General features: G+C 40.1%; 1 protein-coding gene across 1 annotated transcript in view; it reads left to right on the forward strand.

Moving 5' to 3' along the window:
* trpc5a (transient receptor potential cation channel, subfamily C, member 5a) overlaps positions 1-24,346 on the forward strand; it is a 217,915-nt gene that overhangs the window by 144,824 nt on the left and 48,745 nt on the right. Inside the window, exons 9-12 of the mRNA XM_086275570.1 lie at positions 8,708-8,845; positions 11,997-12,195; positions 18,676-18,815; positions 24,029-24,229. Coding sequence (XP_086131696.1) covers positions 8,708-8,845; positions 11,997-12,195; positions 18,676-18,815; positions 24,029-24,229 — 678 coding nt within the window. The remainder of the gene's footprint in view (positions 1-8,707; positions 8,846-11,996; positions 12,196-18,675; positions 18,816-24,028; positions 24,230-24,346) is intronic.

The following is a 24,346-nucleotide window of genomic DNA, read 5'->3' on the forward strand; positions in this document are numbered from 1 at the left end:
ACACAAGCAGCCAGTCATACATTGTGTTTCCTTAATGCGGGCTGAATTTTTTAGGAGGCCTATTTTGCTTTGTCTGGTTATATAACTTAGCTGTGATTCAAGTAGCCAGGAGTTCTTATTTCCCAGCATCAGCATAAGTGGGACCCCAGAAGTAACAGAACTAAAGAAACAACAAAAAATAATGACATCAGAAGTAAACATTGCCATGTTTTCAGTTTTTCTTCTGTCCCTTTAATAGTTATCTCTCACTGTGAGTCCTCCGTTTGTTTGTGTTCCCTATCTACATATATATAATTTTTCCACAGATTACTTTGTTATGTGGTTACCAGTGGGTCTTTTCCCACTGTCATTATTTAGTTTAGCTGTGTTTTTTTTTTACTTTTTGTGGCTGGTTTATATTTAGTCTCTGTGCCCTCAGTTTAGTCACACTGACCTACAGACTGCTCAGCAGACCACTCAAACTAAATGTGCAACCCTGGTCCCTTGGCAACTGGTTGCTGGAAGTTGCTAAGAGAAATTAGTTGCAAAGATGTTTTTTCAGTGCAGTGCTGCACTGAAAAAACATCTTAAGATTTCTTTGGTTTATATTAGTAAAGAAAAAAAGGGATTGGCTGCCTGCAGTTCACATGGAAGACAAAGACTTGTCTGGAAACACACTTTTTAGTTTTACTACCACTTGGCAAGTAGTTGGTGAGTGTTTGCAGACAAGTTGTTATATTCCATACTTCTTAGTGACTAATTTCACTTAGCAACTCCCAGCAATTTCCGGGAATCACTCATCAACACGTTATGAAAACATATTCTTCCTTAGCAGCAAGAGGTTACCATGGCTTTGCCGACTAGTCTGTAGACCTGTGTGACTAAACTGACAACTGAAATTGTATTAGCTGGATGGTAGCGTGTGTAAAAGCAGTAACCCAAACATGTTGAGGGTGTGATAACAATGAACTGGTTAGCTCAGCTTCTTTTGCATTGGCTGAGACTTTTTTTCTTACATTTGGATTTTAAAGGATCCCAGAGGAGTCTTTGGAGCGTGACCAGTTCACTGCATTTCACTAACACAGTGCTTGTGGAATTACGTTTAATGTAAAGCTTTGGTAGCCAGTTTGTGCCTAATCACACACCGACCAATTTGGAATTACACAATTTTCCCTAGTAACTGATGGGCCTATAGTGGGTCTCTAATCGGTCTCTAGGTCTATGTGACTGAGGCTGAAGTCACAAGTTGTCCATGTCAGGAAAAAGTTTGAGAACCACTTCTTCGTGTTCCTTTCCTCAGGTCACATAAGAGGTGCTGATCTCTTGCACGCTGGTCCTGTTTGCATCAGCACAGGTGTGCCAACAAATTAACCAATCAATGAACACAGACCCACTCAGGGAAAGAACAAAATAGATGAACAAAGTAGAAGAACATGCTGCCAGCCATCAAGGGAGCTTTAAAGGAAAGTGAGGACAAGTAATGTACATGACTAAAAGATTCAGAGCATTTCTAGATAGTGCTTCGGCACATTTGCCAGATCTTTCGTCTGTGGGCTAAAGTAGGACACAGAAGTCAAGTTTGAATTCTTGTATAACGGTTGCTGTGCCCATCACGTAACCCGCAGAGGCTTCCTGAACAAGCGGAAATGCAAATAATGTAAAAGCCTATTCATCTCGCAGCACTCCAGGCTGCTGCTCCTTTCAGCAGGTTAACATGAGTCATCACAACTCGACCGAGCCTCTCTCTGCGAGGAGTTTAATAAAAAGGAGTTTGGGTCCTTTTTGGAGAGCCTGGTTTCACACTCTGCTAATTTCCTTGTCTGTGCCAGCTCCCTGGAGTATCTGCTGGATGACTCGGTGCATTTATTAGTGATGAAAATACTTTTTTCTTTTTTTTTCTTTTCATAGTCTGTGTCCTTATCATCACAGCTAACAGGAATGAAGACTTTTAATAAGGAATGCTTATCTAACATGAGTCTTAACTGGCCACTGCGCTTCCCTGTAATTCACTATTAATGCTCGTCTCTGTGATTCATTCCTGCATTTTTCTCCATTCACTTTGCTAATGTCGTTTGAGACTCAGTGGGCTGCCAGCAGTGCAGATTTCATGGTATATTTTTCTTGCTGTTGTTATTGTGTGCGGCTGTGGGTGCATGTGTTGCTGCGTGGGCGTGAGTTGTTTTTTGTTTTTAATCTCTGTTCAGGTCTTTAAATGTTTTATGAAAGAATAGAGACAGTGAAATCCTGATAAACAAGCTGTCCCGATATAAACCTGGCATAAAATACATACAGTGACAAAAAGGCCTGATCAGCGCTGACTTTACTTCTTTTTTGGGGGGAAATTTGAATCTTTGTTGTTACATTGTGTTGATGCTTTGAGAGATTAGAAGATATTGTGTGGTCATTATACAAGAAATGATCTAAGAAAACAGTCGTTCAGTTTACAGCTTAAAGTGCCTTTGAAGCATTTTGTTTTGCAGCAGTAACTTTGAGGTTTAAAATGATATTTTATGATACTAATAAGTAAAATAAGCCTTCAGTGTAACTTTTTTTTAAATACACTCTTATAGTTTAGTTAAGCAGCTCAGTGATTCAGTACTGAGAGTGTTGTCTCTTAGCACGAGACGCCTTCTGTTTGGAGTTTGCACGTTGTTCCTGTGCTTAAGTAAAGTTTCCTGGAAGCTTTGGTTTCTGCCCCCCTGAAATAAAATAAAAACTGCTTAGTTAATGCTGCAGATCTGGGCCCACAGGAAGCACATACAATATATATTTTTAATATCTTATTTTGTGGCCTGAGCCATTGTCTTGTCAGAACCTTCTGTTCTTCACATTAGACACAAACACTAAACTGATCAGATTTAGGATGTAATAAAAATTATCCAGGAGGGATAAGGAGAGAGCCATGGTCCATGGCTACCACCTCCAGAAATCATCCCATTTGTGATTTGTGTGTGTTTTAGTGTTGCTTCTTCAGTGCACTTGTTTCCACTTGCACAAAAGCAGCTGAACTGGATTCACAATGATTTATGGTTTCTAAGTAGACAGACTAATATACCTGATGTTTTACTGACTTTGTGTTATACTGAGATCAACGGTCTCCTGAGTTCTCTTAAATGTTTTGAGCGATGTAACTTGATCTTATGATGATCTTCCAGAAAGATCTGGCCTGTAGTGAGCATCGTAAGTCAGGAAGACAGGTTGTTTTTTCACATTTAGATTTGACATTTTTACAGACACCCAGCTGCGCACTCATATTGGTAGTGGCTTGGCACGGCATACATTTAGACTTATTTTTTTTAATCGAGAAATGCTGCCCCCTGTTGCCCATTAGATTTTATTATATCCAAGTCCAAAATTTCCCACCTCTTAATTTTTCCCCCACATTTCACCATGGAAACATCTGTATATTTCTCAAAACACTGAAGATGTGGCGTTTTAAAATTAGAAATTTTACATTGGCTAGATTTGCTTTGTTTTTTTTTTGTTGGTTTTTTTTCCCTGGATTGGTCGCTAAATTATTTCTACAGGAAACCCCCCCATGTTTACATCCCTTAAAGTCATTTTCAGACAACTCTCTCTTGCCCCGACCAGTAAAAGTACTGTGTGTTATGTAAAGCTGCTATTGGATTAGCATGAAAGAGTGTGGTTTCTTTGCTGCAGGCACACTGAGATTAAGTTTAAGACTTTATCCTCTGCAGTTTTCACACCACTGACCCAGCCTGCTGGGAGAAGGAGGCAAAGCGCTGCCGGAGAGAGACCGTGGTAATCAATTTAAGTTGGACTGGAAATTCGTCATGGTGGCGCAGTGACACTTTTCCAGTGCTAGCATGAAAGACGGAGAGTGTGAGACAAAAGGAATTTCAGTACAAGACAGCAAAACCTGATAAGTATCCATGTGTGGTTGCTGTTTGCCATTAAACATGAGCTCATTTTAAATGTATACTATAGGTTTTGGCAGTCGGGTGAATATATCAGCTGTTTGTGTTGTCCATTGCTCGTATTTTGTAATATGTGATAGTTTATTTTGCAAATTGGATTCTGGATCAGTTAAATTTAGAAAATTATTAACTTGTACAGTGGAATAAAAAAACGGGTCCCAGAGCTGGCAGTTACATTTGGGCCATATTAACAGTCTGGTTTTGGGGGCAATACTAAATTACTAAAAAAACTGATGGTGCCTGCTTCCTTTTTTGTCAGTATTTCAAGAAAATGTATCAAGCTGGAGGCCTGATATTAATACAGAGCAGGTGTCTCAGCTGCTGCGTCTGACAAGTTACTAAGCTAACAATATATTCCAGAGCACACGACAGCTAAGCTTTATAGTGGTACCACCACATGTTATAAGTTATATAACATGACCATTTAATTCTTACTTTATTAACACCCTTCTGCTAGTGCAATTTGGCCAAATTACAATCAATTTTAGGTAACCATGTATTTTAACCATTTTATTCTTCATTCAAAAAGAAAAGAGATCGTTAGGAAGTAAAAAAGATTCCTATCATGACGACATGTTAAAGATATATTGAAAATGATGAATGATGCTGCTGCATGTTTTTTAAATCAACCTAGCCACCTTTTTTTTTTTCTAAAGATAAAAAAGAATAATATATCAAAAGAGAATATCTGTGGGAATATTGCTAAATAGAATAGAATAAACTGATCATCAGGGCATAAATTGCCACTATTCTCATTTGTTCCACTTCAGTAGGAGTTTGACTGTCTGGAATTTGCCACTCATCCATGTCTCAATGTTGATGCAAGTAAAATGTAGATCTCTTAACCTAATGTAGGTTCAGACCGGAAAATGATGTCATTTGTGTCCCCAGTTCAGCTGACCCGAGTCATCGCCCACCACAGTCATTTACCATTCACTGCCTGGATCCAGACAATGTATTTCTATCATCTTCATGCTACTGGCTGACTGATCGCTGATGATGAAATTATACCACCCACCACCCCAGCTTTTCCAGAGTGTTGTGTAATTTATTCTGATTCATTGTGAGTTTATAAGTTATTTCAGTGATGTCTCACGTTGTTCTATATATCCCAAAAACAGAGTTATGCCTGAGATCTGTTTGCTTCTTAGGTTTCTCCTTCCTGATCTGCTCTGACTTTCTGATTGGTCTAGAGGCCATCTCAAATGGTGCTGTTACGTCAGCAAGTGTTTTTGTGTCAACAGTAAACCATGACAAGCATATTTATCAACAGCAAAACAGGAAAGAAGAGAAAGGAGCAGACTGCTGTAGTTTAGTGAAGCCAAAAGATCAACTAGCTCATTAGCATACTGCTGCCATGGAAACAGGACACCATGCTGGAGCTGAGGGGAGGATAGGGTAAGGAAGAAGGGGTGAGGAGAAGAAATGCGACTGAGCAGAAAAGAAAGACAAGCGAGCAAATACAAAGTGAGAAGGACGGGAGTGGAGACCAAACTCAGAGGAGGTGGAGAATCAGTTGAGAAGAGATGCAATGTATAGAAGGGGAGAAGTAAAGAGGATTGGGGGTCATATAATGAAAAAGAAAATACACAAGATGACAACAAAAAGAAGCTCAGTGATGTAGAACAGAGAAGAAAAAGAAAACACTGAGAATGGGATGTAGCAAAGACAACTGATTTAACAAAGAGGTGAAAGAAATTGAGGGGTGGAAGAAAACAAAACATGCTAAGTTGGTGGAAAAAGGAAAAATCAGAAAATCTTCCTATTCTTATTTGTGTTGTACATCACATTTAAAGCTTTATCTAAATAGGTCCAAATCACAGCAACAGTCAATAAGCTGAAATCCATACAGTTAGTCAGAACTTTGCATACTGTTATGCTCCATAGCATTAATATGTAGTATTTATCTTGGTGATTTAAACAATAATTCAACAATGTAAAAAACATGTAGCAATTGCTGCTGCTTGTCGACATACACTAACCCTGCAAACAATGTGAACCTTTTTGTTTCCATTAAAATGGTGACATGAGTCCTGACAAAGGAATCATGTGTAATCTTTACACTTAGAAATGCTCCACAGCAAGCATCATACGGGTAAATCTGGGGAGGCTTTATCTTCCTCTGTGAGCTTTTATGACAAACCAAAGGTTACTTTCAGCCCTGACAGGTTTGTAGCTCCTCTGTTTTTTCCATTTACATCTCATTACAGTTCAACCGCTAATACTGTTGGCATTACGCCAAAGGCTGTTTGTCCCCATCAGACCTTCAGGTGCCCTCTGAGTCACCAAGAACCATTCCTCTTTCCTTCCTGTCTGACTTTTCCTCTTATTTTCTTTCTCCCATTGTGTCCCCCTTTTTCTTTTCTTCTCTCTTCCTCTGCTTCCTTGTTCTTGCCAGGCCCATCTTTCATTTTCTTCCTTTCTTCATTCAGTACCTTTCAATTTATTTACTTCCTCCCTTCTCATTTCTGCTTTTCGGTGATTAGTTTTAATCTTGGTAAAAATCCCAGGACTGTAAATTACTCTCATACTCTGAAAAGGCTTCAGAGACTGAAGGTTATCAATCACCTCAAGTCATGTCTGTGTGTCTTTGTATCTGTATAAGAGAATGTTAATAATGTTTTTCTCCTTTAAACAAACATCCTTTTAGATAAATGAGCTAAATAAACATCCAGCTCAATTTGGCACATCCACCTTCACACAAGGACGGGAAACTGTTATGAACCAAACATTTAGCTAATAGATTGAAGAGGAAAACTGGAAAACAAGAACAGGAAAAAAAAAACAAAAACAGGATGACACCTGAAACTGTCAGTCAAAAATTATCTTCTGCAACTTTTGACGGCTGAACATTTGGTGATAACTGCAGATTTCTTCACTTCCTTGTGTTTTTTTCTGTAAGTGTGGGCTTGGAGATAATTGATCCTGGCGCATTGTATATGCACTGTCTATAACTTAACATAAGCTCTTTTTATGAGACTGTCTGAATTTTTACCAGCTTTGCTTCAAACATTTCAGCATCCTGTAGTATAGAGTGTGGAAAGAGCTGTCCATGGTGCTGATCTTGTGATGCACTGTAGTTAGGCAGAAAAGAACAGTCCTTGCTGGGATTCCTGCTGCTAAAAAGCCATTAGGACTAGTTTCTGTGTGTGTGTGTGTGTGTGTGTGTGTGTGTGTGTGTGTGTGTGTGTGTGTGTGTGTGTGTGTGTGTGTGTGTGTGTTTATTCCTTAAAAAGTAGCTGGGGCTTTTATTTTTGAATGTAACAGGACTTTTTTGAAGAAGGCTTCTACAAGGCTCTGTGTCATGTTCAAGAAACCGGTTTGAGATTATTTGAGCTTTGTGACATGGTGTGCTATCCTGCTGGAAGAAACCATCAGTGGATGCATACACTGTGGTAGCAAAGGGATGGACATGGGCAGCAACAACTGGGGTAGGGTGTGGTAGTTACAAAAAAATCCAGTTGTGCCAAGAAAACATCCCCAACGCCACAACACCACATGCAGCACCCTGGTGGTATAATGGTGTTCAGACAAAGCAGGATTGATCCACGCTATCATGTTGTTTATACAAAATTGTGATCCTACTACCTGAATGTCGCAGCAGAAATCGAGACTCATCAGACCAGAGAACGTTTTCCAAACTCTTATTGTCCATTTTTGTTGAGCCTGGATGAACTGTACCCTCCTTTTCCTATTTTAGCTGTGATGCCCGGTGTGGTCTTCTCCTGCTGCAGTACATTTGCCTCAAGGTTTGACATGTTGTGCATTCAGAATAACTTTTCTTCTTCGTTCTGATTCTCAGTTTAAACTTCTTGGCTATGTCTATATGCCTAAGTTTGAGCTTCTGCCACGTCTGTATGAATGTATGTTGTGTAGCTGAATGACTCAGTTGTTCTGATTTTTTTTTCTGCTCTCTGGCTGTCAAAGACGTGAGTCTGGTCTGTTTGAGTGTCCTTAACTGTCCGGTATTAAGTCTTAAAAGGTTTCAGTTATTAATTAATTCCTGTGCCTGGCTTAATCCACTGATGCACCAGTGGATACAACAAGATAAGGATTCTAAAAACCCTGGAAAATTATCTGCAAAGGTTATCTCCTACGTGTTTACCAGCAACCTCGTTTGAAGACCTATTTTTCTTTTTACTGTACTTTGTTCTTTGCTTCTAAATCCCTGGGGAAAAAACTGTATGTTTGCATTGCTGTGCAGCAGTGTCGAGTTTAATCACATTAGCTTCAGGTGGATACCTTGTTCTTTTGTGATTGGTTAGGGGAAATCAAATCCCAATCCCAGTAGAAATCAGTCAGAGGAGTCAATGTCACAGTCGAGATGGAAATGGACCTTAACAAGATGACAGTTCACTCTGATATCCGACTACTACTAATAAAGGACACGCTAAGAGCCACTCGTGTTTTACTCTATTGGGAATGTGTGACTGTGAATAACAAAATGATTTAATTACATATAGATGGTATGATAGAAGAGGGAGAAAAGATGAAAGGGCCGCAGCCTCCTGGAGTTAAGAAAAAATGAATGAAGTGAAGAAGGAGGAGATAATTTGGTAATGGCATCAGCATCAAAATAAACACCACTGAGCAGGCAGAGGCAAATGTTTCCATGAACTTATTAAGCAGTCAGGGTGATCACATTTTTTTAAAGTGAACCCCCCCCTACCCCCACCCCCACAAAAAAAAAAAAGCCTCTGTATGATTAATGAACTACGTTTAAAAGGGCTTTTCAGGGCTTTTTCACAAATACTAAACTGCATTTCCTCTCCCTGTTGTTCTCTTTCCAGTTTGTGGCACAGCCAAACTGCCAGCAGCTGCTGGCCACACTGTGGTATGATGGCTTCCCGGGTTGGAGGAGACGACACTGGGCGGTTAAACTGGTCACCTGCTTTATCATCGGACTCTTGTTCCCGGTCTTCTCATTGGTAAGGAAAAAAGAATAATGGGAGGGTGCAGGAGGATGGAGTATATAGATTTGAAGAAAGTGGGTAAAGGATGGGCAGGGATAGCTCAGTAGGTAGAGTGGTGGCCCCGTGATCGGAAGGTCGGGGGTTCGATTCCCCTGAACAGCTACCCTGAGGTACCCCTGAGCAAGGTACCGTCCTTGCACACTGCTTCACTGAGTGAATGGGTTAAAATGCAGAGAGGAATTTCCCCACGGGGATCAATAAAGTACACCTTCTTTCTTTCTAAAAAGATGACAATAGATGGGGGATCGAGATTTCGAGAAGCAAGAGAGGAAGAGAAGAAGAAAATCTAGATTGGAAAGGAATTTAGAGAAATGGAAATATTGAGATTCAGGAAAGTTCAAAGGAGGAAGAGGGAATTAGAGAAAATAAATGAAGAAGGTGAGAGATAAATGGCAGGAGAAGTGGAAAGACAGACGAGAAGAGGAACTGACAAAATGATCATTTCCCTAGAAAGGAGAAAGACAAGAAATCAATGACATGGGGAAAAGAAGAAATATAGGGTAATAAAGTCAAAGAGCTGCAACCAAACTGCTGCTTTTTCAAACTGTTTTCAGGTAGTAATTAGACCAAAGTTACGGTTTACTGACTGAAGGACGATGGAAAATAAGAAATAAGGTTTTGAAGAGGACCTGGAAGTTAACAGATGTCACAGACATACGGACTGTGTTATATATTTAATCTGGTCATTTTATGTTTTAAATGATTTCGTTTCAGAAAAATGTCTATTTATGCTGTTGGTACTGCAGTAATATGAGCCAACTAAATACACACAGATGAACTTCAGCCAACTTATGAGCCAATGTGTTAACTTGCTGAGTCATTAATGCTGGGATGCAGATAAAGATCTGCTTTTGTTCATCTTTAAAACCTTTGAGTTTAGAGAAATTGAGAAACATTTCTCTAAACATGGGGTGGCTGTAGCTCAGGTGGCAGAGCAGGTCAGCCACTAATCAGAAGGTCGGTGGTTCGATCCCACGCTGCATCCTGGCTGCATGCCAAATATCCTTGGGCAAGATACTAACCCCAAGTTTGCCTACTGGTGGTGGTCAGAGGGCCCGGTGGCGCCTGTGTCCGGCAGCCTCGCCTCTGTCAGTGCGCCCCAGGGCAGCTGTGGCTACAACGTAGCTTGCCATTACCTGTGTGTGAATGGGTGAATGACTGAATGTAGTGTAAAGCGCTTTGGAGTCCTTAGGGACTGAGTAAAGCGCTATACAAATGCAGGCCATTTTAAAATAAATAAACAAAATTCTGTACAAAACTGCACATTCATTTCCATTCCTGGGTCATGGATCTTGGCGAGCCTTTAATTGATGAGCACCTGATGACTCTGTAGGGTCCAGGTGGGCTAATCTCCAACATGCTGCATGGGTCTATCTGACCGAAGCAGGGGTTTGTCAACCATGCAGCAATCGAAGGTGGAAGAAGTACAAGATCAGCAGCAGATATGAGATTTCTCCAGGTTTTGATGCCTCCTGGAGGGGGGAAGAGTTTATTTTTATTTGGGAGAACTCAGAGTTGGGCTGCTACTCCTCCACGTTAAGGGAGCCAGTTGAGGTGGTTCAGGCATCTGATTAGGAAGCCTCCTGGGGAAGATGTTCTGGGAGGCCCCTAGATAGAACCAGGATACGCTGGAGAGATTATATCTCTTTGGTCGTCCGGGTTACTGCTCTGAACTCCAGGAATACTTTAAATGATTTATTGACACATTCAAGAAGCAGCAGGAAACTCAATAGATATGCAAACAAGGAGGAGATCTGAGGCAAAGGGACAAAACCACAAGTCAGTCAAGAGGGAAAAACAAACTTGATATCTTCAGGAGAATTAATTGCTTTAGATATTTGTACTTTGACGAGCCAAAGACAGTTTTGTAAAGAAAATTGGTGCTTGCCTTCACTGCCATGTGCTGCTGCTTTTCACAGCCTGGCAGGAATGATGGGCGGTTCTAAAATGAAGAGTCACATGACAGTTAAAGGGCACAGTTTTCCAAAATACAAGTCAACTTACATACTGGCTCTTGTTTCCTGATTCCCCACATAAAGCCAAAGAAAAGTAAAACATTTGTTTGCAGCACATTTCAGGGATACATTTTCAACATAACTCTGTTAAACCCAATAATTGGTCTGGAAGTTCGGAGCCATCTTACAGGCTTTCTTAAAAATTGTCCTCCTTCTTAGATGAATGCTGTTAGCTCATTTTTAATGTTAGTTTACTTTTCTGTCTTTCTATAAAGCTTAAGAAGGAAGAATAATTAGAAAAGGGGAAAATATTTGCACCTCTTTCCTCTCGTTTATTACTGTGACCTTTGTGGTGTCTTCAAAGACTCCGACATGTAATTTGGTCTTAATTGAGGTTATTTACACTGCATGTTTTTGCTGATGTGAGTGAGATAATTAACATAAAGTGCTTACATATCAATAATCAGAGTGGTGCCGCAGTGGGGTTAGTTATTAATGTTTTAATTGTGTATTTAAGCACACGTCTCTCTCCCTCTCGCTCTCTTTCGGCCTTATTGTTTCTGAGTCTGTCGACGTGCGACTCAGTTCGAGTTAAAAAGCTTCACTGGCGTGACTCAGTGTGCCGAGGTTGCCAGCAGCAAGTAGACGAGCAGAGCAAGTAAACAAGCATCATAACGGCAATAACGCCAGCGATAACAATAACAGCGCTGACAGATGAAACACGAGGTGACGGTGGCTGAGCATGGACATTTATCGACTTACATACATCTTCTTCTTTTTCTTCCCTGTTGAGCTGAAATTGAGGGGAAAAGAACAATATTTGAGAGGACAAAATCAGTTTAAGGCATCAACAAGCATCTGAGGTGATGTTTTTTGTACTCATTAATCGTTACATAATGTCAAATTTCTTGTTTGTGTTGCTATGCTTTGAGAGTCACGTCTCTGCAGACATTCAGTCCTGTGTTTTTATGCCTTCAAGCCACTTCCATCGGCTGATTTTATTTTAATTAATTTTTTTGGTCATTAAAGTTCATTTAATAACAAAGCAGGCTCCCTCTTATCTTGCCTCTCCTTCTTCTTTTGTGCTCTTACTGAAATCCTTTCTTTTTCCATTCTCCCCCCGTCCATCTCCCTCTCTCCATCCTCCTCAGATCTACCTGTTGGCTCCAAAGAGTGCTCTGGGAAGTTTCATTAAGAAGCCTTTCATCAAGTTCATCTGTCACACGGCATCCTACCTGACCTTTCTCTTCTTACTGCTGCTGGCCTCGCAGCACATCGCCCGCACCAACCTGCACATGCAGGGACCCCCACCCACCATTGTGGAGTGGATGATTCTGCCGTGGGTGCTGGGTAAGTTTTCAGAGTATTCCTCGGAGGATTGTGCTTAAAAACTCTGTACCTGCTGAAATGATCTGCTCTGTTTGTGGCTGGCCTTTCTGCAGCTCTGACCTCAGATCTGTTGGAAGTTTCTCTGTAATTCAGTCACATAGCATCCCTTACACTGGCTGGTATCCAACAAGGGTTTGCATCTTTACAAAGATTTTCATGATCCGACAGATGTCTTCTGTCTGCCTACAAAACCAAGTTCTGCCGAAGGCAAGAACAAAGTTTAAATCCAGCTTTTAGAGCCTTTGTTGTTCTTCTCTACTGAACTTAAAGACTTTACAGACGGGGACAGTAACTCTTTTTTTTTTTGTTTATTCTGCTTTTTTTGTGTGTTGTGAGAAATGTGTGCCATCAGCCACTTCAAATCACACTTTGAAGACATGTTTTCATGTAATAAAATAGTTCTGTGACACAGTCAATGAGTTTCAGCATGGTAAAGGGTTTTTTTTCAAAAAGCAACTTTGCATTTATCCTGGTAAATGGTGATGTTTTCACCTCAGCTTAGCTTTATTTCAGGGGTGGGCAACTCCAGGCCTCGAGGGCCGGTGTCCTGCAGGTTTTAGATATCCCCCTGGGTCAACACACCTGAATCTGGAGAACTTCAGGACGTGTTGAGGAGGTCATTTAGTCATTTGATTCAGCTGTGTTGGATCAAGGACACGTCTAAAACCTGCAGGACACCATCCATCAAGGCCTGGAGTTGGCCAGCCCTGCGTTATTTACAGAAAGACTTTTTTTTAGCTTCCTGTTTGTTACTTGGCTGTTCCTTGGGCAATGCGTCCCTATCAACCTGATGGAGCTTAAAAGGTTCTGCAAAGAATTATGGAAGAAACAGAAAATAGGTGTTAATCTCGTAGCATCATTATACTAAAAAAAAGCTATGAATACATGTGTACATGTTTTTTGTTTTTATTTTTAATACAGTTCCAAGAATTTTCATAAAATCTGTAAAATCTAGAGGTAGAAAATTGAATGTATTCCATTTATGAATTAGACTGTGAAGAAAGACTTGCGCCACCCCAGGGAAATGAGAGACCTGATAAATGTCCTCAAGTGTCTGACAGTTTTGAAATTTGAAATCAGTTTGACAGCGTGGTGTTGTGACGCAGGCTCACCACACCGGTGGAGCCCCCTCCACCACTGCTGCAGGCTCTGCTCTCAGCAAAACTAGCAGCATCTCAGGCAAAAGCGTCACGGTAAATTAGTCATTTTCACACATGAATTCAGTTCCACTTGGACTTTCTCACAATGATAGGTGTGTTGACACTGTTAGAAGTCCTCAGCTGGGTTTAGCCAGGGGTGTTGACTGGGCAAGGCATGCAGGGGGGAGGACACAGGGCAAATGCCTGCTTGTTATGAATTCCTCAGAGATTATGCTCTCATGTCGACACACGTTTTACCAGGAAACTGGCAAGGAAACCTAGTGAGGTCTAAGCCCGTTTTCACACTTACAGTTCGAAGGTCCAAATCAATTGTTGAGTTTTCAAACTTTTAGGTTCTTCCTTAGATTTGGGTTCTTTCCACACTGAGAAAAATCCAAGTGGACTCCAAGTGAAACTAAATGCGTCACTTCAAACCACGTGAGAATGTCCAGTCTACTTACTGGGACCATCAAAAGGAAAAACATGAAGAAATTGCTGTGTTCTGGACTATTGGAGAATTTACATTCATTTCACAGCTATTTGCTAGTCATGTACATACTTTTGCACATCTACAGTATCTTGCCGCACCCCAGAATACTAAGCATACATGGCTATGAGAAATTTTTGTTTATCTGGAACTTATAACGTACTGCTAGTAGCTGGTTCGGATCAAGGTCAGATCGCATTCATATAGAGTTGGATGTCTCGATACCCTCTGGTCTTGGTATTGTCTTGGTCCTGGTTTAGGCGGTCTTGACTACAAGTCTACATTCACACCATAGATTAAACCACCCTGGAGTTCATTTGAAGCTGTACTAAGCCGTCCTCCAAAGAGTCTCATTTCACTGACCTTTACCCTAAAATTAACCCTGTGTTTATTTGTTTGTTTTTGTTTTGATTTTTTTTTTTTTTACAAAATTGCTCTCCCAAGTCTTGACAGTCACAAAACAAAGATTATAATGATTCTAACAAACATGCATAAAACACTAAACATTTTTTGACCTTGTCTGAAATCCATGATTGGGTTGGAACTGCCAGCTATGATGCTGAGATTAAGGACCATTCAGTGTCCGGTCCAACTGCATCGGATTCAACAACTCTGTTAGGCGATGTCCAAAAACGCTCATGCCTGCACTGCTATTGTCTGTAATGTGGAAAGCGGGCTCTGATGAAGCTGAACTGGAAGTTATATAAAAAAAGATTCCAGGCTCTGCTGCTTCAGTTTGAATCGGGTTTTTTTTCAGCTGTCATGAGTTTGACGGTGTTACAGAAATGGGCTGGGTAACCTTTTAAAACATCAGTATAGAGGGAACAACAAGGCTGGAGGAAGATTTATGGGAATCTGTTTCAAAAGTTGCCAACTACAGACTGACAGTTAGGGGACTTTGGGACTTGGCTCAGGAAATGGTGCATGGAGAGGGTCAGTGGAGTAACATTTGACTGTTCAAAACAACCGACGTCAACAGGAAACTACTAGTTTTGTGAGTGTTTTTCAGCTGTTATTGAAAGTATATTTTCTCTAAATTTAAACAGCGCTTACAAACATTTTGCACAGACAAACGAAATATGTCACACTTTTTTCCTTCATATGTCTTTAATAAGTGACTCATATCAACTATTCTAAGCTGAGCTCTAACGACGAACTTCACATTTAAAGTCTTGAATGAGTCACTGCCCGGCAAGAAGCTGGACTTTCTCCTCCAGACAGTAAAAAAACAACCAGATTTAAATTAATAAAGTCAAACTTATCTGCTTCATTTTTTCTGTTTGATTGCTAATCATCAAGAGGCCCCGGAGTGTGTCTGTAAAAGTGCGTGGATGTGGGGGTGCGTGGTCGGCTGCTTTCAAGCCTGTGGAGGAGTTGGTTTTGTGTGTGTGTGTGTGTGTGTGTGTGTGTGTGAGAGAGAGAGAGAGAGAGAGTGGGTAGGTGGGTGGGTGTGAAATGAGTGATTACATCTCCATCTTCTCTCTCAGAGCTGACACCAATCATTTCCAAATGCAGTCCATAATCACTTGGAAAAATACAAAACCATCTGCTCTCTTCCATCGTCTCTTCCGCTTGTTTTCTTCTCATTTTTAAAGTCTCGGCTACAAAACATGTTTGACAAAAAGAAACATGATTTACCATTAACTGGTTGTCATGTTGATGGTAAAAACTGGAACATTTCCTTCTGTTGCTTCCTTTTGTAGTTATTTCAGATGAGAGCTGCACTAAATACCAAAGAATCACTGTGGCATAGTTGCAAAAGAGCTTAACCCTTCAAAACCGGTCAGAGCGGGCACGCTCCGTTTTGCGCAACTACTTTTAAATCCTTGTAGAACTGCAACCATGTAAGCTAGCGCAATAATTTTTTTTGCATATGAAATCAGAGGAGTTGTACTTACATCTTATGCCATCAGCTTGTCCTCGGTCACAGTTCCCTTCCACATATAGCTTTGCAAAAACTGCATAAAAAGCACTTGCAGCAACAAAAACATAATATTCCAGAAACAGCTTTGCCGATCCGATCAGCTGTTCATAACACTTCCAACGTCAGCGCGAACTATCGCACGTCTGCCATTACCTGTCTGAAACCGGAAGTGACGTCATTTTCGCGGAAATGTAGTTTTTTGAGCCTATACTGTTGTTTTTAAAAGTTATGTTTGACTTTATGACTTTCTGTGTCGTTTCTGGGATGCTTAGGACTCATATTGCACTGCTGGAAATAGTTTATTTTGATGCATATGCTGCTTTTTTGCAAATTTGCATTATAATATTTATTTTCGTTTTTCCTGCAGTGTATAAAAATTGGTGTATTTCAAAAATAAAACTATGAAGACACTCAAATTAAATTTCCTGTGGTGGGAAACTATTTTGTGCAACTTTTTTTGTATTTACAGTTTTGAGGGATAAGCCTCTTAAATTTCTCTAACTACAAATATATGTTAAAAAAAAAGATTTTAAATTTTTTTGTAGTTTATTGCACTTTCTTGCAATTTATGTAATTACTATGCACTTAAAGCAGACATATTATTAAAATTTGGGCTATAACAGTTGTATTGATGTATAGCAACTTGAAATGCTCCCAAAAATGGCTCCACAGCATGTAAAAATATAATGCTCTGGCGGACTTGGTTCTATGGTAGGTCTTAAAGGGTTAAATGTTTTCTCCCCAGAATTCAAAATAAAGTTCAGCATGTCTGTCATTCTTGCAGTCTGTGGCAATACTCGTCTATGTATCTGTCTAATGTTAAAAAACATGTGCATGCATTTATTTAAGTTCAGATTAGGTACAACACAATACTACTTCCATGTTTTTCTGTAGCACAGTGGTTTTTAATTTTCATTATTTTAGGTGATTTCTAATATATTTGTTTTTCTGGAACATTATGACTCCATTAAAATGTTAATTTTTAAATTAAAAAACAAATAAAGCTAAAGTAACATAATTTTTAAAGTAAAATTAAATAACAAGATTTGGAAGACTTGGGACTGAAAGATGAGCAACAGGTAGCTCAAAAATTATTTTCAAAAACTCCTTCGTCTGGAATAAACTTTAGATTAAATGAAATATAAGCAGCAATAACATTTTCTTGCTGTCAAAAACCAAAGTATGGTAAGGTACGCTCTACCAGAATGTTATTTATGGGAGAGACAAAAGCTATATTAAAGGTGGACTGTATACATTTATATAACAGTTCTTGTGTTATTGGATATCTCTGAATCGATCACTGCATTCGTTTAAAACTGTTTGCATGGAATTGCAAAAATCTGTAGAAGTATTTCAGAAATTAAAATGTGTTGGAGTTGATTTATATTTAAATTTTACTTTTAAGAGGGAACGCTTGAAAAGTCTCCAAAATATGACTGATCAGCTGTCAGTATTCACAGCAGGTCCATTTGTTCATTTTGCTCTAACTTATTTCACCTATGTAATGCTGTAAGAACAGAACAGAATAGAATAGAAGAGAGTAGCCCTTTATTGTCATTGTACGTGTACAGCAAAATTGGCGGGGGGGATTAAATGATTCTGTCTCCTGTCCCCAAATATGTTACAGGGCTGCATTTATGAGGTTATTTAAAACATTTTTTATTACCTTCAGAATAATTAAACTTCTTCCATTAGAAATGATTAAAAAACAAATTGAATGTCAGTTCTTAATTTGGGGCTTAATAGAGTAATTTTGTAGATGTTTCCTGTTTATAATGTAAATGTAAAATAATGTAAACATCTTGTATTTGAATCGCATAAAAATATAACCCTTCTGCTTTTTATGCTCATTACTTTATTTTGTATAGTAATGACATTTGGAGTGTCCAGATGTGACTAAATGATAATTAAGATACAACAATACTGTAAAGTCAGCTTGTTTTATTTGTTTATTTTACAGAATACTCACAAACCCTGATTGCAGTTCATAGCAACACAATATTGGTAATCAGGATACTCGCTCTGCTCCAGTAAATGTAAATCTTATCATGGGATCTGTGGTCATTCTACACTACACTTGACATATAACATAATACTTGAACATCATCCTCACTTTGCTTTACGACAAAACCAAGAGCCAAGAATCCATTGTGTTGGATCTGTTTCACACCACTAAATGACTATGACCACTCTGGAAATATTGTTTGTTGTTTCTGAGAATAATAACTATGTTTGGATTTGTTGCTAGGACAGAGTTTGTGTTCACAGATAAGAAGAACGCAGTGAGCAATGAAAGAGGAAGAGAGTCGTAGATGTTGTAAAAACCCCTAAAACTCCCAGAAGATTGACTGAGGAAATAACCGTTGCTTAGTTTTCATTCTCCATTTGCAGTTCTGCAGCATCTCTCTAAATGGCCGCAGTGATAATGAACCACACGCCAGCTCTGTCTTTTAAACATTACTAGGCGGTAGTAACGGCCAGTCTAATTCGGAACTAATTGGGAAGAACCAACTGGAAGCTCCTCTGGCGTCACATTTCCTGGAACACACCAAACCACTGACACACCGTGCCGCAGAGGCAAACTGATACGTGAAAACTTGGGATCCAGGTTAACCAAGAGCCAGATATTCCAGGGAGAGAGTATTAAATAGAAAATGACTTGTGCATTATTTACTTTATCTAAAGCCAGTCATACAGAACAAATATGATGGCTCTCTGCTTACTGCTCCAAGGCCGCTGACAAAGGGGAATATTCAGCAGAACTTTTGTCATACTGCAGAAATGAGGCAAACAAAAACCGCTGATGGATGACATTAAATGATCATATAGACACAACTGTGTGTGTGCATGTAAATAACCAGCTCTGTGTACACTGTGCATGTGTGTTTTAGGCTTCATCTGGGCAGAGATTAAGGAGATGTGGGACGGGGGATTCACAGAGTACATCCATGACTGGTGGAATCTGATGGACTTCGCCATGAACTCCCTCTATCTGGCCACCATATCTCTGAAGATAGTGGCCTATGTGAAGGTAAAGTTGAATGTGTGTATTAGAAAGAGAGGAGGATGAGAGGAAGGAGGATGATGGGCACAGTGAAAGATATAAAGTGTCAGTCAGTTTATGAGGTAATCAGTGCTTAATGTTCTTGCTGGGAGATGAAACTAAAATGATACTGAGTAACATGCTGATTGTGTAATGATGCATTCATGGAACAGCAGGAAACAGGCAAAGCTCAAATGTCTGTTAAACGCTTTTGTTTGCATTGTGTGGAAGAAGAAAGATGACTGTTAAACAATCCGAATGTGGAGATTTTACTGCTAGCAGTGTCGCAGCACTACAGTGCTCAGACATAGCATTAAATACACTCATAGAAGGCGAGAGTAAGTAATGTGGTGATGGGAAATCCTTGCATTGAAATGCTAGCCATGATCTCCACCAGCAGAAAAGACGCCAAGGCTTTAACGTAACCTCCTAACTCCCCACAGTCCACAGTGCGTAAAGAAAAAGGTCCTTTTTAGCTAGGTGACAGCTAGATGGTGTATATCATTCATAATTTAAGTATTGTGGATAAAATGTAGAAGTTGCGGTTATGTTATGCCTATAATGCTTTTATATAACGGTGTAGGTCTGATAATGGAAAGAAGTTTCAGGAGCTTAAAATCTACCTGTTTGTAAAGCTTGGTTGCTCAACTCTTGATGTTGTAGGAAGAATTTGGAGACAAAGAAACGGATAAGATTTATTCTATTAAAACCCCTTTGCATAAAAGCATTTCTTTTTTATGGCTTTGGTCATGCAATAACCATTTCCCGCTGCAGTGTCCCATACATTCACTCAAATAGTAGAAATGACAGTTTGCAGATGCACAATAGGACATGTTAACATTAACTGACCATAAGAGAGACCATGGCGAGAGCACAGCCCGACACATATATGGGGCACCATAGGGGAGCGATTTCAAGAGTGGGTTACATGTTTGCACCTCGTGAACATGTACATGGGTCCTGCTGATGATTCCACCAACGGCTGGCTGAGGCAACTTATCAAGGAAAAGCATGAATGTGCCAACAGAGGCATTTAAAAGACAAATCGGCTGTGCAAATGTGTCATGAGAAAATAATAAAATATAAAAATGAAAATAAAAAACTTCTCTGGAAAAATGTATTGGCAAAACTGCTGTTTAAAAATGTTTCGATTTTACTGCTGAGAGCACATGAGATTTAGATAGATATGGATGTATATACAGTAAAACCAATATATAGACACGGATGTCAAATTGAGACAAAACGTAGCATCCAGCCAGCCACTGGTTTTTTTTTTTCCTTTTATTCGTCACCATAAAAAGAATTTGAACCACGCCCTTTGTGAAGTGCAACTCCTTTGACCTAAAAACACGAGCCTGCCTTTGTCACTGTTCATCTTCGAGGGTCGCACATATTACATATTTCACAGTTTCACTTTAATGGCCTCAGTGATTTTCTTTCACAGCTCAGCTTTTAGCTTTAATGATACCTTGTTTAGCTGCGCACTCTGCATGCATATACAATTTATCTTTTATTAAGAGCAAATAGTGTAATCACACACACACACACACACACACACGCCAGACGGCTGGGCCATCTGCAGCAGCTGTGAGTCACTGATGGCGGCGGGTGGCCCTCCTACACAGGTCCTACACACACACACACACACACACACACACACACACACACACACGCACATACAGTTGTGCACATTGCATCTGCATGTAACCTTGCATTCATGCAAGAATAAACATCCACACGGTCATACACAATGAATGCCCACACAAAGGGAGAGGCAGCTGCAGGCACATTATATTTTAGTTTTCTGTCTTTTTTTTTTTTTTCATTTTTCCTTTAAATATTCATCAACATTTAAAATCCTCCTGAGTCACAAGATTTGACACACACACACACACACACACACACACACACACACACACACACAGAGCAAGCACATCTGAGAGATGGTGTAAGAGAGTCCATAAATTAATGAGAGTGCAACTGTGTGCATGCTTCTGTTTCTGGTTGGCCCGTGTTTTTCATGTACGTGTGTGTGTGTGTTTGAGAGGACGGTGAATGCTAATCGAGGCAGAGTTAACGAGACACAAGTCCTGTGGAACTCTAATGGCTGAATTTATAATGAGGTGGAAGCCAAGCATGAGACAACCGGGAGAGAGGGAGAGATGTGCAGAAGGTTTGTGCAAATGGGATGGAAGCAGTCACAGAAATGAGTGAAGCAAGAAACGGTAACACTAACAGAGAATGGAGGAGTGGGGGAGAAAGAGGGTAATGAATGGTTATTTATCACGGTTTTAGGGAATAAAGGCTTGAAGAGAGAGCTTAGGATAGAGAGGGATTAACAGTGAAAGTAGAAGAGAAATGGCAGGAGACGGGGAAGATGTGCAAGCACGTGGCACGAAGAAGGATTGAGCGGAAAGCTGGGGGCAGAGGAAAATGTGGACTTAGGAACAGCAAAAAGAGAAACACAGGACCTCGACTGTGAACTGTGTTGAGATTTAAAGGCTCAGCTGAGAGCTTGAGGGAGCTCCTGGGGATTAAAGCGTGTTTATCTTTCAAGGAATGCTCCTACATTTTGGATACCTGCACTGCTGTGTGATATCAGAGTCACTCTAGTCTGTTTTGTCTGTATAACATGCGTGTGGTCTTCACAAAATGATTCATGGGACTGTCTTCTGAAAGACGGGGTGTTTATCAGAAATTTGGATTCTGTTTGTGGCAGTAGTGTGTTCTTGTGAAAGGAGTTGCACCTAAAATCTGAAGAAATCGATAACAACTTCGTCATGAAAAGGTGCCCCTCTGTAAATACAGCAAGTCCGCTTTGTAACAAATAGACAGTGGAGGCCTGTCCTGTGAGTCTCTCCAATTCCAGCTTCTTGAAGAGTGGTTAGCAACTGCACTCCTTGTTCTGCTTTGGAGGACTTGGCAAGACCATGAAATTGAAGCCCAAAGTGCAGCAAATCACTGGAACCAGCACATCATCAACCCAGGCCAGCAAACCACCAGTAGAGAAACATGAGACAGGGAGAAGCTGCAGGCTAGCTGGTTGGCAGTGACTGACATTTCAAAATAAGAGTGAGGAGATTCAATTCAATACAGTTTTATTTATATAGTGCCAAATCACAACAACAGCCACTTCAAGGCACTTTATATTATAAGGTAAGGACCCTACAACAATACTGAGAAAACACCAACAATCAATAGTCGACCCCCTGAGCAAGCACTTAGTAACAGTGGGAAGGGAAAAACTCCCTCCAGCAGAACCAGTTTCAAGGAGGGGCAACCATCTGCCGCGACCAGTGGGGACAAAAGACATGCTGTGGAAGAGAGACCACTGCAAGTGAAGTGGAGATGCAAATATATTTTACTTGGTAGAACCTTATAAAAAGTGTTCTTCATTAAACCCAGATAGAATGACTTTGTATACAAAGTGTACAAAGCAATACACCAGTGAGGTTAGCAACTCTTCCGATGTGCAGCCTTAGTGAGAAAGTGGAGTTGGGGTATGAAATGACTGAACGTGAAGCTCACTGGAGAGACAGCTGAATAATATCGAAGAGCACCGCATCACAGGACACTGACCTCTCGTCCAGCTTTAGTTAGACTTGTTAGAGCCAAAGAAAAAGGATCGTAGTCCACAACAGTCCCAACCTTTATTCTTTCAGGAAGAGGCTGAAGGATATCAATGACAGCACCTGAGCACCTGAGTCGTGTGTCGGATGTGTGAGCAGTTTTTTGTGGACATAGATGTAAACCACAGAAGGCCGGCATCAAACTTAACATGAGTGTTTAATGCTGATTAGTCCAAAAATCTAGGATAACACAGGAAATGGAACAAGGGAATACACCTGTTACCCAAATAAAACAGGAAGTGTGACACGATAGAATGACATACAATTACTGTTCATCCCCAGTAGCTAAAACGAACAATAACTGAACATATACAGTGGCACATACAAATAAAGCTCAGACTTGACTGACAAGGGTAGAAAAAGAAATGTTAGAAAATAATCACGGTTTTTACATTTCTAAATCCAAAGGATTAAATATATACAGGACCAACTGGAAATGAGTAATATTTTTTTTTAAAGCTGAAAACTCCATTCACCATATAAACAACAAACAAAAATTAAACATAAAATATTCTCACAGCCAAAAACAATCATCAGCTCCCAAAAATAAAAAATAAAAATCACAGGAATATAAAGCGATAAATAGTTAGCAGCAAATTAACTTTCAAAATAAGAGCAAGTGGATTTTCCACTAGTGAAGCAGCTGTGAATGTGAATGTTTTCTTGGTAGATTAAACAAGAAAATCATGTCAGGTGTGTGTGTGGGGAAACACTGAAGGCTTTGTGCTTCATGATCACCCTCCTGATGTTTTTTAATCTGCGTCCACGCTGGCAGTGATCTGCTTGTCGAGCATCGCTTTGAAGCTGACTGCAGGTCAGGCTTGCAGACATTACAGGCTCTGGTTGCCTAGGCAACCATGTAATGTAGGCTACTTACGACCACATCTTATGCCAATCGATGGTATCCTGTGCTGTCGTTGGTTGTCGCTTCAGTTGCTTCCCTGGAAGTTGTGAAAAGTTTCCTATTAGGTCACCGTGTGTATAAAAAGTCCTGCGTCTTCCTTGTGTTGTTTTTACTCTTTTTAATTTCTCACTTTAAAAGATGAACTTTGTTTTACTGGATCTTTGCAAACTAGAAAATCATTTGTCTTTTGTTCAGTTTACCTGCCTCTTCTGTCCTGCGTTTGTGCTCCAGTTTTGCAGAAAAAATAATAATAATAACAATTTTACACAAGGTTGACTCAGTCTGGAGATATTTAGCATAATATAGCACAGAGACTGGACACCATTAAAGGTCTTATTCCTCTGCCAAAAGGAGAGTGGAGGCGGAGGTACATTTTCTGTGATGTTTGTGAGATTAGACACACACACACAAAAGTACAAAGTCATTTTAGATAAAACTTAGTTGAGATGTGGGGTAGAGGCAAATGAAAAGCCTCTTAAGCATTCAGCTCAGTGAGGTTAAACCCTCTATGATGGATAGAAAAAACTTACATCATTGTTCCCATCTAATGTTCTTCCAGCTACTATGGAAAAAATGTTTTATTTATATATATATATATTATTAATCTTTTCCTCTGCTGTTCCTCTCACCTCCTGCCTCACTCTCCTTCCTATCTTTTATTCTTTCAGTATAACTCCTCTCGGCCTAGGGAGGAGTGGGAGATGTGGCACCCGACGCTGATAGCCGAGGCTCTGTTTGCCATTGCCAACATCTTCAGCTCTCTCAGACTCATCTCCCTCTTCACCGCCAACTCCCACCTCGGGCCACTGCAGATCTCCTTAGGAAGGATGCTTCTGGACATCCTCAAATTTCTCTTCATTTACTGTCTGGTAAGACATAATTGATGGGTTTGTAGCTTAAACCTATTCGCTGGAACGTTCAAGACAGGTCTACTACACAGCAAGAGCAAGACACGAGTAGGCAAAGTTCTTCATGTTTCTCGTGCA

This window comes from Aulonocara sp. 'chitande type north' Nkhata Bay, linkage group LG3, assembly GCF_057382095.1.
Source record: "Aulonocara sp. 'chitande type north' Nkhata Bay isolate Kocher_YH1m ecotype deep benthic linkage group LG3, A_spYH_male_GT1.1, whole genome shotgun sequence".
Classification (NCBI taxonomy): domain Eukaryota; kingdom Metazoa; phylum Chordata; class Actinopteri; order Cichliformes; family Cichlidae; genus Aulonocara; species Aulonocara sp. 'chitande type north' Nkhata Bay.